At 42.5% G+C, this 16,725-nt stretch overlaps 1 protein-coding gene across 1 annotated transcript in view; it reads right to left on the bottom strand.

The window, feature by feature from the left end:
• The window catches only part of CACHD1 (cache domain containing 1), a 389,271-nt gene that overhangs the window by 179,089 nt on the left and 193,457 nt on the right, over positions 1 to 16,725 (bottom strand). Inside the window, exon 7 of the mRNA XM_033916184.1 lies at positions 16,165 to 16,381. Within this exon, the coding sequence (XP_033772075.1) occupies positions 16,165 to 16,381 (217 nt within the window). The remainder of the gene's footprint in view (positions 1 to 16,164; positions 16,382 to 16,725) is intronic.

Genomic DNA, 16,725 nt, shown 5'->3' on the forward strand with positions numbered 1-16,725 from the left:
TACGTCAGGGTATGTATTGGATCCTCCCAGAGCTCATGGAAAATGTCCCACAATGGCTGTATTTAGAGTGGCGACTCCTGTTTCCTTTACATCTGGTTCATCTTCCTAGTATAAAAATGCCTAGGAAATATAAAGATAATAGAATTTTGGTTGATACCTGGAAAACTTTACGTTATATTAGTAATTTATCACCTATTCCAATTTATAAATCATTACATCAATCCATTTGGCTAAACTCCAAGATTAAAATTGGATGAATTTAAAATTGTCTGGAAGCATTGGATTATTGCAGGTATACGAACTTTGAATGATGGTACACTGCTTAGTTTTTCACAGTTGCAACATAAATATGGTTTAAATAAGTCACAAAGTTTTAAATGGTTGCAACTGAAGCAGGCTAATCAGGAAGGGTTCCCTGAATAGAAAGATCTTAATAATCAGTATAGTTTGGAATTCCTATGCTTTCAGGCGGATTTCTTGGGACACCAAGCGCACAGTGGTATAAATTGTTATATGGTTATTTGAATAAAAAACAGAAAACTGGTCTTAGAGACATTTGGAGCATTGAGATCAAGCACCAAATTTCTGCATCTCAATGGCCACGAATTTGGTCTTGGAGAATAAGATGTACAATGGCTGCATCTATGAGACAAACTTGGTTTTTTTTGTTGCATAGAGTTTTTTGGACCCCAGTTCGCTTACAAAAGTTAGATAGCTCTAAGTATAATAGATGCTGGCATTGTAATCTGGATGCAGGGACTTTAGATCATTTAATTTTTTTCTGTCCTTGTATTAATGCCTTTTGGAAGTCAATTTGGCCCCAAATTAATTCTTTATTAGAGAATTATGTTGCCTTATCCTATGAAACAATTTTATTTGGAACATCAATGAGGTTAAAGAGCCAAATTTCAATATCTAATAATAAACTATTATTTTTTTTTTTTTTTCAAAATCTTTATTCATTTTAACATATACATCAAGTTTACATTAAAATATGAACACAACATATTACATTATCACTTGATAATTCCATAACAATATATAACTAAAAGATTTATATCCCACCCCATCTCATATCTATACATGAATAATATAATTCCTATGTATATTAATCAATTAAATTATGCACATATATATTGAATTATCATAACCCACCCATCCCCCTTCCCCCCATTCTATTAATATTGACAGGAATTGCCATTCAGCATATTACCAGAAATTGGAAGGATTATACAAGACTCAATTATACCTTCTGGTGGAATTCTGTATGTCATATATATATAAGATGGAAAGAATCATTGCTTTACAGAATGGAAATTATACTAATTTTAAAAAGATTTGGGGGCCATTGATTGTAAATTCAAATGATTAGACACCTTTATATATAAGGAGTATTATTAATGAAGGGTGGGGGGTATGCAGTATGTGATTTGATTGAGTTCATTGTTGTTGTGGGGAGGGATGGGAGGAGGGAGGGGGGTATTTATGTACTTAAGACATTATTGGAAAGGATTTTCAAGTGATTTATTTGAATTATTTGCTATAATATTGTACACTTGTTGAAAGATTTGAAAATGAATAAAGATTTTGGAAAAAAAAGAAATACCACCAAAAGTAATTAAACTCTTCCAGTGCTCCCTTTATATATCTTTTATTATGGACTACATAACTCCATGATTGTACTTCAGGTTCAAAACAGGCTAGATGGTTATCAAGATATGACTGAGTGAGGCAGGAGAGAGGCAGTCATTTTTGCTGGAGCTACCTTGTGTTGCCAATCAGCCAGTATCTGGCCAGAATGGGCAGTTTTCTTTAAGGTAGGCCAGTAGTACTTTTAAAACAGAGAACATGGTCCCCATCCCTATGGTCAGACCACTACGTCTTCAACTTCAACATCAACTGGACCAAAACCAAACACACACCTCAAACAAAAAAAACCACATATACCTCACGCAAACATATCGACCCAACCATCTTCTGGGCAAAGGTAGACGAAACCATCCAAGACTGCGACCCAAAAAATTTCATCTCCCACTGGAAAAATGCATCCACCAACATACTTGATAATCTGGCACCCCTACAAACCAAAACCAGAATCAGAAGGAAATCAGACCAATGGTTTGATAATGAATTACTCCAACTCAAAAGACAGTGTAGAAGATTAGAAAGAAAATGGAGAAAAAAGAATCAAGAACAAACAAAAACCGACTGGAAAAAAATCAACAAACAATACAAAAATCTACTAAAAGACAAGAGGAAAAGTTACTATACCAAGCTCATAGGCACAGAAACACAAGATTCCAAAAAAATCTTCCAAATACTAAAAGAACTAACAGACACCAAACCATACACTACCACCACCAACACACCTCCACCATCACCCACCATCTTAGCAGAACATTTCAAGAATAAAATCACCAACACCAGAGCCACACTAATACTCAACCCATCCAACCAAAATCCAATCACAATCCACCCCACAGGAAAAGAAGCAATCGCAGCAGACAGAACTTGGTCTCAATTCCCAAACATAACATGGCCAGAATTTAACAAATTATACAAAAAATACAGCCATGCCTCCTGTGACCTCAACCATTGCCCCTCATATCTCCTTACCACCTCTAGTATAAAGTTCCGCACCATAATTCTACAATGGATCCAATTCACACTCACAGAGGGCACATTCCCTGACAACCTCAGCGAAATTGTCATCACCCCAATCCAAAAAGACCCAAAGGCACCACAAAACCTCCCTTCCAACTATAGACCTATAGCCTCAATACCGCTATATGTCAAAATTACAGAAGGCCTAGTAGCCAAACTCCTCACCAATTACATAGAGGACCACAACCTACTACACCCCATGCAATCAGGATTCAGAACAAATTTCAGCACAGAGACACTACTAGGCTCCCTCATGGATACCGCCAGACAACAACTTAGTATAGGGAAAAAAATGCTACTCATACAACTGGACCTATCGGCAGCATTTGACCTAGTAGACCACAACATCCTTCTACAGAAACTAGATGCAATAGGCATCTCAGACAAAGTATACGCCTGGTTCAAAGGATTCCTAAAACTCAGAACCTACAGTGTAAAATCAAACAAAGAAAAATCAGAATCCTGGTCAAACCCATGCGGCGTACCACAAGGATCTCCACTGTCCCCCACCCTCTTCAATCTATACACTGCCTCTCTAGGAACCCATCTGGATAATCAAGGCATAACATCCTATAGCTATGCAGATGACATCACCATCCTCATCCCATACGATCATTCCAAACCTACCATGACAGAGGAACTTCACCAAACACTGGAAGCGGTCACAACCTGGATGGAAAATCACAAACTTAAACTCAATCAAGACAAAACCAAATTCATCCTCCTAGAAAACGACAGGATCCAAACCACAACCATCCTAGAAATAAACACAACCAAATATCCCATCCAAACAACAATAAAACTACTAGGCATGACCATAGATAGATGCTGCACAATGCAGCCACAAATAAACAAAACAACTCAAAAATCATTCGCAATCATGAGAAACCTGAGACAAGTACGGAAATTCTTTGAAAGCACACAATTCCTACTTATAGTACAATCCCTAGTACTAGGAATACTGGACTACTGTAACATTCTCTTCCTCCCATGTCCGGCAACCACGATAAAACAACTCCAAACAATCCAAAATACAGCCTTAAGACTCGTCTATTCATTGAAAAAACACGACCACATCACTGAAGCCTACATCAACTCACACTGGCTCCCAATCCAAGAAAGAATCCAATTTAAATTTTACTGCATATTATTTAAAACACTACATGGAGACAGCCCATCATACCTGAACAATCGCCTCATCCAAGCAACCAGCACCAGACACAGAAAAACGCACTCCCCATTCATACCCCCCCCATCCAAAGAAGTGAAAAGAACAAAACTACATGACGGCCTCCTAGCCACACAAGCTGCAAGACTGGATAACCAAATCTCCAACCTTCTGATGACCACCCCAGACTATAAGACGTTCAGAAAAGAAATAAAAACCACACTTTTCAAGAAATTCCTAAAACAGAAATAACAACACGACCACTAAAAACCCTCAAGATCTTCATATTACCTCTCTAGCTATTCTCTACAATTCATATAAGTCTGTCATTCAGTAACACTGTAATTCTTTATTCATTGTAATTCTTTATTCATTGTAATTCTGTCCTTAAACTAACCTTTTGTAATCCGCCTTGAACCGCAAGGTAATGGCGGAATAGAAATCCCTGATGTAATGTAATGTAATGTAATGTAATATTGCTGCCAGTATTTTTGCTGATCACTTGATATCATAAACATGTGGAGGGGGCATTTTCAGTATAGTCTCTAAATACAATTTTGGTTGGTTTGGGAAAAACATCCAAAAATCCAGTACAGAAAATGACCATTTTCAAACCAGAAAAATGTCTATATCTTTTTTTTTAAATGGCTATTTCCTAGATGTGTTTGTTCTCAGTGTATCTATCTTTTTGAACTATTTTTGAAAAAAACACAACCCCTGAAACATTCAAATGAAAAACATGCAGAAGCCAACCATTGGGACGTAGGAGGGTCCAGCATTTTTTAGCAGACTGGCTACACAGACATCCTAGCAGAGCACTGAGGCTCCCCTAGGGGGCACTGCAGTGAACTTCACATAAAAGGTCCCAGGTACACATCTCACCATAACCTCCTTACATTGTATGGAGCCCTCTAAAACTCACCTACTGTACCCAGCTGTATTTTATTTATTTAAAAATATTTCTAGCCCGCCTATCTACAAATCTAGGCGGAGAACAAAATCATATACAAAGTCATTATTAAAGAGCAGACAAATACAAAAACAAATACAAATCAAAATAGCAAAAAACTGCTCTGGCTCACACTGCCGCATAACTAGCACCCAAAAAGCGCTCAAATAGTACAGTTTTCACTCCCTTTCTTAACTACAACAAAATATTCAATTGGTGCAATGACAATTAAAGCATTCCACAATGCCAGACCCTGCACTGAAAACATAGATTTACAGTTCCCTGTAAGCTGCACGGCCACTAAAGACGGAATTTCCAATTTCAAACTATCCGACGACCGTAGTTCACGTGACGGGCAATACCACTGCAAAAGGAAACAAATACTGGACGGACAATTATGATGAAGCAATTTAGACATCATTAGAAAACTTTAATTTGACCCGCATACCAACAGGTAGCCAATGAAGCTTGTGAAATATCAGTGTAACATGGTCAAATTTTGAAGCATGAACAATAATACATGCAGCAGCATTTTGTGTATACCTCCCCAATAGCCCTTCTGCCTGCAGGTATCAGTATAGGAGGTTTTTGGAGGGTTTAGTGGGCTCCCATTTTCCACCACAAGTGTACTAGAATGGGATATGGGCCTGGGTCCCCCTTCTCTGCAGTTCACTGCACTGACCACCAGGTTAACAGAGATACTTGTTTGCTGCACTAAGAGGACTGGGGGTCCTTACCTGGATAATCTTTTTTTTTGGTAATCTTCTCAGGAGTATGTATGTTAGGTGATCAATAATGGGTTTTGCAGAAGTGTGTTATTCACAACTTTTAGCACCTCCCACATTGCCAGTGGAGTATAGTACCCCCTTCAGTTTATTCCAAAGCAATCAATTTCCACTGGACTAGAACACAAGAAGGAGGGGGGGGGATACAGGGAACTTCCCCGCAAACATCAAACAATTCTGTTTTGCTTTGAAACTTAGTAAAAGAAGAATATAGCAGCAATAGTGAACCAACCTGCTGTGTGCAACAACCACTAACATCAAAGGTGCCAGAGGCTGAGCTATTCACTTACTTATACAGTTTTGTCACATTATGAGAGAAGGATTGTTTCTGGGCAGTTTCAAGTTGGAGCAGATGAGCTGGTGGGATAAATAGTCGGTGTTCCAGCTGCGATCTGAGTGGTCTGGTCGGGCAACAGATGGTGAGTTTTTCAGCTATACAGTATAGTGAGGAGCCATGTTGTGGAAGCGCTTAAAAGCGATGGTCAGTTGTTTTCTTATGGGTAGCCAGTGTACTTCGTTCAGAGCTAGGGTAATGGGACCAAAAGGACTGAGATTTTTCAATAGCCTGACTGCAGTGTTCTAGACTCTTTGCAGTCAATGTTGTTTCTTCATAGGAAGGCTGGCGCACAAGCTATTACAGTAATCCAGGCAAGAAAGCACAAAGGTATAATATACTAGTTGGGTAAAATCTGTGTCGGAAAAGTATCACTGAAAATGCTTTAGTTGGCATAGGTGGTAGAAGGATGAGGACACTACCTTGAAGATCTGTGCCAAAAATGTGAGGTTGGTGTCTAGGATGATGCTTAGGCTGCATACTTTGTCTTTGGATACGAGAATGGTGTTATCCCAGGTGAGGGAGGGTCAAGAGGCTATACAGGGGTCTCTACGGATCCATAACAGCTCAATTTTGGATGGTTTTAGCTGGAGTTTGTTTGATGTCATGAATGATTTGATCTCATCTAAGCACGTTCTTAGCTTTTCGAATTGGGAAATCTGTATTGCTCACAATGGGATGTAGAGATGGATATCATTGGTGAACAAATGAATGTGGATTTCATGCCTTGAGGCAATTTTGTTGACTGGTTTCATGTAGAGGTTGAAGAGCCTTGGGGATAATAGTACTCCCTGGGGTACTCCATATTTTGGCGATTTTGGTGTTGAGAGGTGAGAGTTGGTCACTCTTCTTTGAACCTTTTCTAATTCCACTATATACATTTTTGAGAATTTAACACAATTCGCTATATTTTTTTTCAGAATTGAAAAAAAATACTCAAGGTGAGATTGTACCATGGGATTGTACCATGAGATTGTACTACAGAGCCATTATAACAGTTTTATTTACTATCCCTTTTCTAATAATTTCTAGCATCTTATTTGCTTTTTTGGCCATCACTGTATATTGGGTGGAAAGTTTTAGCATATTTTCTATGACGACACCCAGATCTTTTTCTTGGGCACTGACCCCTAAGGTGGACCCTAGCATCTGATAACTATGATGTGGGTTATTCTTCCCAATTAGCATCACTCTGCATTTGTCCACATTAAATTTCATCTGCCATTTGGATGCTCAGTCTTCCAATTTCTTAAGGTCTGCCTGCAATTTTTCATAGTTTGTATGAGTTTTAACACCTTTGAACAGTTTAGTGTTGGGGTGGACAACTCCGGTCCTCAAGGGCTGGAATCCAGTCAGGTTTTCAGGATTTCCCCAATGAATATGCATTGAAAGCAGTGCGTGCAAATAGATCTCATGCATATTCATTGGGGAAATCCTGAAAACCCAATTGGATTCCGGCCCTTGAGGACCGGAGTTGCCCATGTCTGGTTTAGTATCATCTGCAAATTTAGAAATAAATATTTTTTAAATTAAAGAACTGGTCAAAGAACAATACAGGATACGTAAGGTGAAATTTCCAATATGCAACAGAAGAAAACAGTCCACCCACCCCCACCCCAATCCCCGAAGCCCAACAACACAAGACTATCAAAAAAATACAGAACAAGTGACATGGTATCAGGCATGTTACAAACAGCAGGTGTCCAAAATCCCAAACTCACCCACCCACAAAAATCCAAGCCAGTCTGGAGACACAATTAATGCAAGAAAACCAAACTGGGGTCAGCACACGGTCCAAAGGTACTAGCGTGGGGGATATCAAATAAAAAGAAAAGCGGGGCCCCAGGGAGATCATGAGATCCAGACCCAGGAGAACAAGATCCCAACAGCCCTAAGGGGACGTGTCCCCTAATTTGTTCAAAAGCTGACTATGAGCTCTCAGAGGCAGGGACTGTATGTATGGGTCCCAAATGGATAACAAAAGCTTTCACTGCTTATATGTAACATGGGCATTCTGCAGCTCCCAGGCTACCAATCGAGCAATATGAGCCCATGAGCCCTCAAAGTCCAAAAAGAGGGGGCCTGTGAAGTAGTCCAGACCTGCAAGATAGTTTTATGTTCCAGTAAACAGAGCTTTCGAATCCAAGGCATAGTACCCTTCCCCTTAAAAGTAAAAGTCCCCGATAAGCCCAATAAAAGGAGTATGGGAGTACATTGTACCAACTGACACAGCACACCTCTCATATACGCATAAGCCCTCTTCCAAAAAAGCTGTACAACAGGGCAGGTCCCAAAAACATGGATATAGGTAGCACTGTCCAAGGAACATTTTGTGCAGACATCTCAAGTCTAAAAGTGCAAGCGATGGAACTGCACTGGAGTAATGTATGCCCGATTAAGAAACCGATAGCTACATTCCCTATGAGCAGCACCAGAAACAATGCTAGGTATAGATCTCAAACTAGCCCCAATATGCCCAAGTCCTGTTCCTAGCCAGCTCTCAAGGATGAGTAGTCTGTGGGTGCGTCACTAGAAAGTAGAGCTTTTTGTATGCCAGCTATCGAGGGGTGGTCAGAATCAACACTATCAAAAAAAAAAACTCTCTAAGTTTTCATCCCATTAAAAAGGTTTCAGTATTGACTGTGACATGGATAACCTGGACATACAGATGAATCAACTGGACATACTGGCCTCACTTGTGTATGCTGGACACTACAGACCTATATTTTCCCATAGCCAGGCCCAGCCTGTACCTTGCTGTCTGTGAACACATGCAGCCTTTGCAATGCTAACCCAGCTGACCTCTGCTACAACGTTTTTGTCTCCATTCCCTGCTGGGAGGATATTTCTTCAAGGTTCTGCTGAACTGTTATCAGTGCTGTATGACTTCATATGCCAGGCACCCTGGAAAGCCATAAAACTTTTATAATGAGCAAGGATCCCTGCAGGACGATGTGGGTGTAGCGAGATGAGAGAACTGATACCAAAACATTTGCTCCCTGTCTCTGAACCAAGTTATGGGAACCAAGCAGCTGGATTGTTGAAAGGTCACATTTGCCAACTTTCAGCATACAAGGACACCATCCCGAAGATGCACAGAATTGTAAAACCACTAATTAGCATCTACAAAGTGATAAAGATCTCAGCGCTGGAGAAAGAAAGTTCACCAAGAGTTCTCTGTTTCTGCAAGGTCCCCCTCCTACTGGGGAGGGGAGGGGGGTGGAGGTGAGAGAGGCGTGGACTGAGAAGAGGAGTTAGGTATACATTATTTTATGTACCAATAGGGAATTACATAACCAGAATTCGGGGATGTACTTTTTGGAACAAAGGAAGAATTTCTCTGTATAAAAAACATGTGCATTTTAGGTAAAGCCAGAGAGATTCACTTACTTATGCTACGGGGATCTGCTAAGCATATGGGTGCAAGTTCTTCTCTCCATTGCATATTCTGAACTGACAATACATTTTTCTGATATGTCTCTGCTGCTGTAATACTGTAAGTTTTTATACTAACAATAAACGAATATTGTCTGTTTTGGAAGATACAATGCCGTCTTGTAGTTATTCCAATGAGGTAAACAAAGCAGCCTTTACTTCAACTGCAAGGGAGGAAAAATAGCCTGAAAATCCAATTGGCCTGGTGGTCCTCCAGGACAGGGTTGGGGACACTGGTCTAGAATGTCTTACCTATTGCCCTGGAAAGTAAGACATCAACTCAGCAAAAGCAAACAATCTATACCAGTGTTCTTCAACCACCGGTCCATGGATCGGTGCCGGTACACAGAAATTTCCAGCCGGTCCACAGGGCCGACATGTGCATCAGGCCCACAACAATGTTCTTCAACCGCTGGTCCACAGTGCGATCGATGTGGCGTTATCTTCGAGCCGGCTCCCTCTTCCTCACTGACTCAGTGCACAAAGCCACAGGCAACGGCTCCTACACACGTCTTGCGCCTGAACCGGAAGCCTTCTCTCCGACATCACAACCAGCTTCCAGATGAGGTGTGGGACATGCAAGGAGCCGCTGCCCACAGCTTTGTGCACTGCGTCAATGAGGAAGAGGGAGCCGGCCTGAAGATAACGCCGGGGGCGGCATAAAATGGCCAGGTGGGAGTAGGCCAGAAGGTAAGGCATAGCATGGAGGGAGAGAGACAACAAAGGTAGGGGAGAGTGATTTTATTTTTGAAATGAGTGATTGAATTATGTCAATTTTGAGAATTTACATCTGCTGTCAGTGTGCTTTGTGTAGTTTAATTTTGTGGTTAACCATTATGTGTTGTAAATAAGATTATATTGTGAGTATCTATGAAAAATGAATGAAAAAAATAGTATTACAATTAGTACTATTATGGGGGCGGGGTCTGGGGCGGAGATTGGGTAGAGATGAGTGGGGGTCTGGCCCACGACTTAGCCCAGTGTTCTTCAATCGCTGGTCCGCAGACCGATGCCGGTCCATAAAATAATTATTTTATTTCTGCCGGACCATAGGTGTAAAAAGGTTGAAGAACACTGATCTATACTACTGCAATTTGACATCTCTGCAGCATTTGATGCAGTAGATCACTTTCTCCTAACCTCTATTTAAGAACACTGGGGAAACCTTTCCTCGACCTATGATCATAGCTTCTCTCATGCAGATGATATCTTCATTCTCTGTGCAGCCAAAGAATCCTTCAATAGTACCATAACATACCTGAAAAATACTATCAACGACTTAAGTGCTTGGACGATGAGGAAATTTCTTAAACTGAACAAATCTTAGACAAGAATATTATGGTTCAGAGTAGTGCTGCCCGATTCAGGAAAAAAAATTTTGATTCGATTCAACCTATCGAATCTATTTTTCGATTCGATTTTCCTGCTCAAATGGGTGGTTTTTTTTCAAACATCCTGGTGGGTTTATTTTATATCCCCTTCACCCCCTTTGCCCTCTCCTACCCATACTGGCGCTGTGGTGTAAACAAAATAAACAAAAAAGACTTTTCCTCTCTCTGTTAAATCCTAGTTCACAGTCTAACACCACCTCTGGCAGGATACACATTTCAAATCTGACATATTGTAATCACAAAATAGAAAATAAAATTATTTTTTCTACCTTTTGTTTTCTGATCATTATTCAGATCTTGTTGGTCCCAGGCTCTGGTTATCTTCTGATAACTCGCTTGCCAGGGTCTCCTTCTTTCTTCGTGCTAACCATCCATCTTCTACCTCTGTCCTCCCCTCTTGTTTCCCTTCCCTCCCCTCCCCCAGAGTTCTGGCATCTTTCTTTTTTTCAACTCCATCCCCAGATCCACCATCCAGCAACTCTCCCTCCTTCCCCACCACCCCAGGTTCTCCAGCTCTCCCTTTCTCTTCCCAACTACCCTCCTATCCAGCATCTTCCCCCCCCCCGCACCATCCCTTGTGCACAACTTCTTTTCCTTCCCTCCATATATCCCATTGTCCACCATCTCTCTCCCTCTCCTGTTTTTAGATCCATTATTTCTTCTATCCCTCCCCCCAAGTTCATCCCCCTTCTCCATCATCTCCCCCCAAGTCCATCTCCCCCCTCCATCTTCTCGCCATCTCTCCTTCTCCAGTCCACCAACTCCAAGTCCATCTCCCCTCTCCTCCCAGCTTTGACTCCCAACACAGAAGCCCAGTATTTGGCTGGCAGAGGGCAACACTTATGCATTGTGGCACCTATCAAGAGCTCCGGGCGCTTCGCATAGTGGACAAACACTTTTCCCGTGAGCTGCAGAAGACGCGGCCTTGTAAAAGCCGAGTGAGAAGTGTCTTTGCATTGCAGCACTTCCAATTTGCTCGTACCGCTCCTCGGGAGCCCCCGTGTGTCACCACGTCACCTGGCGCTCGCAAGTGCGCAGGGCTCTGGCCGTCATGTGGCCAATGAAAGGCCAGCCGCTGGCAGGACCCGGGAGAGCAGGCATGCACCACTGAGCAGCAGCAACAAGAGCAGTGCAAGCAGGTGGTGGATCGGGGCGTTTACCAGGCTCCGGGAGAAGCATGAGCATGCATGTGTGAAGATGAGGTGTGTGAAGATGAGGTGCGGGCATCTGCTGCCAGCCAACCAATTATAAATCACCTTGTTGCTGCCGTTCTGCATACAGAGGTCCACTCGGCTTTCTCTCTGCTACTGGAGTCCTTGCTTCTGATGTAACTTTCGGTTTCGCAAAACCAGAAGTTACATTAGATGGAAGGATTCCGGTGGCAGAGGGACAAATCGGTGAGTTCAATTTTTTACAAAAACAAATCAAAGTGAATTGGTGAATCGATTCGAATCGCGAATCGGGCAGCACTAGTTCAGAGATTACAACTCGCTACCGAGCACAGACCTAGAACTGTCCACTGGTGAGAGGCTAACAACAGAAAATACCTCCAAAGTCCTGGGAGTCACACTAAACTCAAACTTAGCCTTCAACACACACATTACCACACAAGTGAAAAAATTCTTTAAGTTCAGACAACTGAGGGCTATAAGACCAGTCCTTTCTGAAACAAGCTTCAAGACATAAGCACAATCTGCCCTATTGTAACTCACTACACTGTGGCATTACAGAAAAGGAATGCAAGAGACTAAAACTATTACAAAACACAACTGCAAGACTAATTCTAAAAAGGAGCTGATACGAGAGGGCAAGTCCACTATTAGAACAACTACATTGGCTACTGATGAAAAAAAAAGGATCCAGTTCAAAATAGTCTGCATGATCCACAAAGCAATTTATGGAGAGAACTCAGAGGGAATAACTGCCAGCATTAAAGTTCCACATTTCTTCTTCAATTCACATACTATGCAACGCTACAAACTATCCTCCCCCCATCTCCTCAACAAGTATGGCAAAAGAAGACATTTGAAACTACCTTCAAATACAGTGTTCCCGCTAAGGTGCGCTGGCCTGCGCTCGCGCACAAAATATTACATCGCAGCGCAAAGTTTCTCTTCACAGCGCACACACGCGTCGCAAAGGTAAGGGGAGGTAAGGTAAGGGGACGCATTGGGGGGATTGCACTTCCCCACAATTGCCATGCTTCGGTTCCTCTTCTTCCTTCCTTCCTCCCCCCCCCCCCCCGCGGGACCCTGCGGCACCATCAACTCTTACTCCCTCTAATGTCGGCCCTGCAGCTCCAGACTTCCTCGCACCTTCTCCCCTCCCCCTTTGGATCGCTATTATTTTAAATGTTATAGCCGCGGAGCTGTATCCATCAGTGGAGATGTCTAACCTCGGCCTGCCCCGGAACTCTTACTGCAACAGTGACTTCCTGTTCCTGCCTAGACGGGCGGCTGCTGCAGTAAGAGTTCCGGGGCAGGCCGAGGTTAGACATCTCCACTGATGGATACAGCTCCGCGGCTATAACATTTAAAATAATAGCGATCCAAAGGGGGAGGGGAGAAGGTGCGAGGAAGTCTGGAGCTGCAGGGCCGACATTAGAGGGAGTAAGAGTTGATGGTGCCGCAGGGTCCCGCGGGGGGGGGGGGGGAGGAAGGAAGGAAGAAGAGGAACCGAAGCATGGCAATTGTGGGGAAGTGCAGAGCTGCAGGGAAGAGTGTTGCGGTACCCAGCTGGAGGGAGAAGGAAGATGAGGGAGGGAATTAAAGGAGATGCCAGGGCTTGGAGCGTAGGAGGAAGGTATGCCAGTCTAAGGGAAAAGGAAGGGGGAGATGTGAGAGCATGGAGGGGGAGCGAAAGATGGAAGAAAAGGAAAGGAGAGAGATGCCAGAGAATCAGGGAAGGGGAGATACCAGACTATGAGGAGAGGTGTGGGAGAGGGAAGGCGAGGAGAGAGATGCCAGACCAATGGGGTGAAAGGAGAGATGGAAGGGGGAGGCATACAGTTTCTGGAAGGGGCATAGAAGGAGAGAAGATGCCATATAGGGGAAGAGAGACGGCAGACAGTGAATGGAAGGAAGAGAGTTACAAGAAGATGAGGAAAGGAGAAACCACAGAAGACAAAGGTAGAAAAAAATTTCTATTTATTTATTGCTTTAGGAGACATGTGTCACTGTTTCTGTGAAGCATTGTATGCAGAGTCCAGCTTCTTGCTGGTTCAATTTAACCTTTGTCTATGTATTTTTATTTTATCCCCCCTTTTACAAAACTGTGAAGCGTTTTTAGCACCAGCCTTGGTGGTAGCAGCTCTGATGCTCAGAATTTTATGAGCATCAGAGCTGTTACCTCCGTAGCTAAAATCCACACTACAGTTTTGTAAAAGAGGGAGGGGTTAGTTTGTGATTACATATTCCTTACTAGGCGAAGGTGTTTTCTGTGTTCTGTGTGTTTGAAAGACATGGTTTTCTGTTAGGATTGACGGTGTAGGATTGATCTGTGCTGGTCTGGCTTGTTTAGTTTTACAATGGGTGCATTGATGTACTGCTCACTGCAATATGTAAGATGCTGCCTTTTCCTAGGTACTCATGTGTGACGTGTGGTTTGTTACTAAAAATCATGTTTTTCTTACAGATGGGGGGGGGTGCCAAAAAATGATGGGCCCCGGATGTTACATATGCTAGGTACGCCACTGTATGTAAAGATACCAGAAAGCTGGCGTAGCAAAAACTTCTAAGTTTTGAGTATTTAACCCTCCCACAATCTCACGGGCACTCGTTTCAAGTTTATTGAGATTTTGATTTAAACGCAATATCAAATATTTTCAATGCGTATAACAAAAATAAATTTGGGGAAATAAATAAAACCATTTGAACCAGTGTTCCCGCTAAGCTGCGCTGGCGTGCGCTGGCGCACAAAATATTACATCGCAGCGCACACGTTTCTCGTCACAGCGCACGATCGGAAGAGGCGTACGGCAGATGGCAGGGCGGCGAGAGGAGAATCGGGCGAGTTGGCTCATAACTTGCTGGCGCCCGATATTTTTGGCTCACGGTGAAAAAAGTTTGCTCACAACACCCGCCCGCTTAGAGGGAACACTGCCAAGGACCTCTCATTTGGAACAAATGTCAATAAGCCTAAGACATCTCAACAACTACCTTGCATTCCAGAAGAAATTAAAGACGTACACTTCTCCCTCGTCATTCGCGGGGGATACGGGCAGAGCCGGACCGCGAATGCCGAAAAACCTTGATTATCCGTCTCTGACTCATCCCCACCTCCCTGCCGCCTTCCCGGCCTTACCTGGTGGTCTAGAGGGCTTTCGGGGCAGAAGCGATCTTCCTACGCTCCTGCCATGTGCAGATCGCCATCAGGAAATGGCTGTAGGGAGTTCCCGACGTAGTCTCGAGAGACTACGGGAACTCCCAGCAGCCATTTCCTCATGGCGATCTGCACGAGGCAGGAACGTAGGAAGATCGCGCCTGCCCCGAAAGCCCTCTAGACCACCAGGTAAGGCCGGGAAGGCGGCAGGGAGGAAAAAAAGATGGATTTTTTTTACATTAAGACTGTTTTTTTATTTTCCCCCCTCCCCAGAAAAAAATTGCGATTATATGAACCGCGAATGCAGGAACCGCGAATGGGGAGGGGGAAGTGTACCTATTTTCATTATAGACACTTTCTTACCCTTTTCATTCTTCCTAAACCAATGCTGCTGCAAACAATGTAACTGATGAACATGTTGTAAATCTTTTTGTAAACCGCATAGATTCCTTGTAGAAAACTGCAGTATATAAGACACTGTATTGTATTGTATATTGTATTTATTTATTGGGATTTATTAACCACCTTTATAAAAAGATTCACCCAAGGCAGTGTATCACACAATCATCAACTGAGGCACACTTTAATCAAGGGAGGAATGGGGAGGGGGGGCATGAAAGAGCAGAGAGTTTAAAATAGAGATCTAATATGCATTTATGGTTTCTGTTGTCGCATTTCCATCTCATCACAAGGTATACAAAGAGGCACAAAATGTCATCTGAACAATTATGCCTTAGGATACAATTCTCAGGCAAAACTTACTTCTCATCTAACACAAAAGTATGGTTTGGAAAGATGCTTACACCCCTCAAACCACAATAAGGTAAAACTCTGAATCCACTAAACCTGCTGGACTGCTGATTAGCATTAGAAAGGATTCACTCCTTGTTGTGGGAGGTAGAGCACTAGCTGTGTACAAAAACTGAAAAACAGGCTTGAAAGGTTGTAAGGCAGGAGGGAAAGATTTGTTGTAAAACTCTCTCCCCTAGTGGTATTTTATAGATTTTAAGCATTTACTTCTTCCCAGAAGGAAATAAAGATTTAGGCTATCTACCTGCTTTTCTGCTTTAGGCAATTATTTTCAGCTATTTTTGTACCTGTTTAATAAAAGGACATACTTGCTTGCGGCTTGGTGCTGTTGTTGGTATTCCGTATCAGCTGAAATGCTTTCTGAAACCCAACAGCATGCTGGGTAGGGCTGTCAGATGGCTTTATACTGCTGACAAAGGAAGACATTTTCCTTTTGGTCTCGCTGGTGGCAGGAGAAAGAAATGTCTTGTAGCACTGGTCCAAGGAGCAGGTCCTTACTGTGTCAGCCACAGTCAACATGGAAATCTGAGGTAGCAGATATAACAGAAAATAAGAATTTTAAAGGCATGCAAAAAAAATTAAATAAACAGGGAACTATGAACCAAATGTAAGAAAATATATTGTCACGAATCAAAAACACCCAAGTAGAATAATTCTCCATAATTATTTTCAAACATAATTTTAGATCAGTGATTCTCAATAAGGTCCTCAGCAGATACCCAAGTCAGTTTTTCAGGGTACCCATAATGAAAGGGTAAAGGAAGATGGGACTTGATATACTGCTTTTTCTGTGTGGTTTAAATAATCAAAGCAGTTTACATGGGGCAATGAAGTTTTCAGTGATTTGCCCAGTGTTAAGGAGCTGCAGT

Source organism: Geotrypetes seraphini, chromosome 12 (genome assembly GCF_902459505.1).
Source record: "Geotrypetes seraphini chromosome 12, aGeoSer1.1, whole genome shotgun sequence".
In the NCBI taxonomy this organism is placed as follows: domain Eukaryota; kingdom Metazoa; phylum Chordata; class Amphibia; order Gymnophiona; family Dermophiidae; genus Geotrypetes; species Geotrypetes seraphini.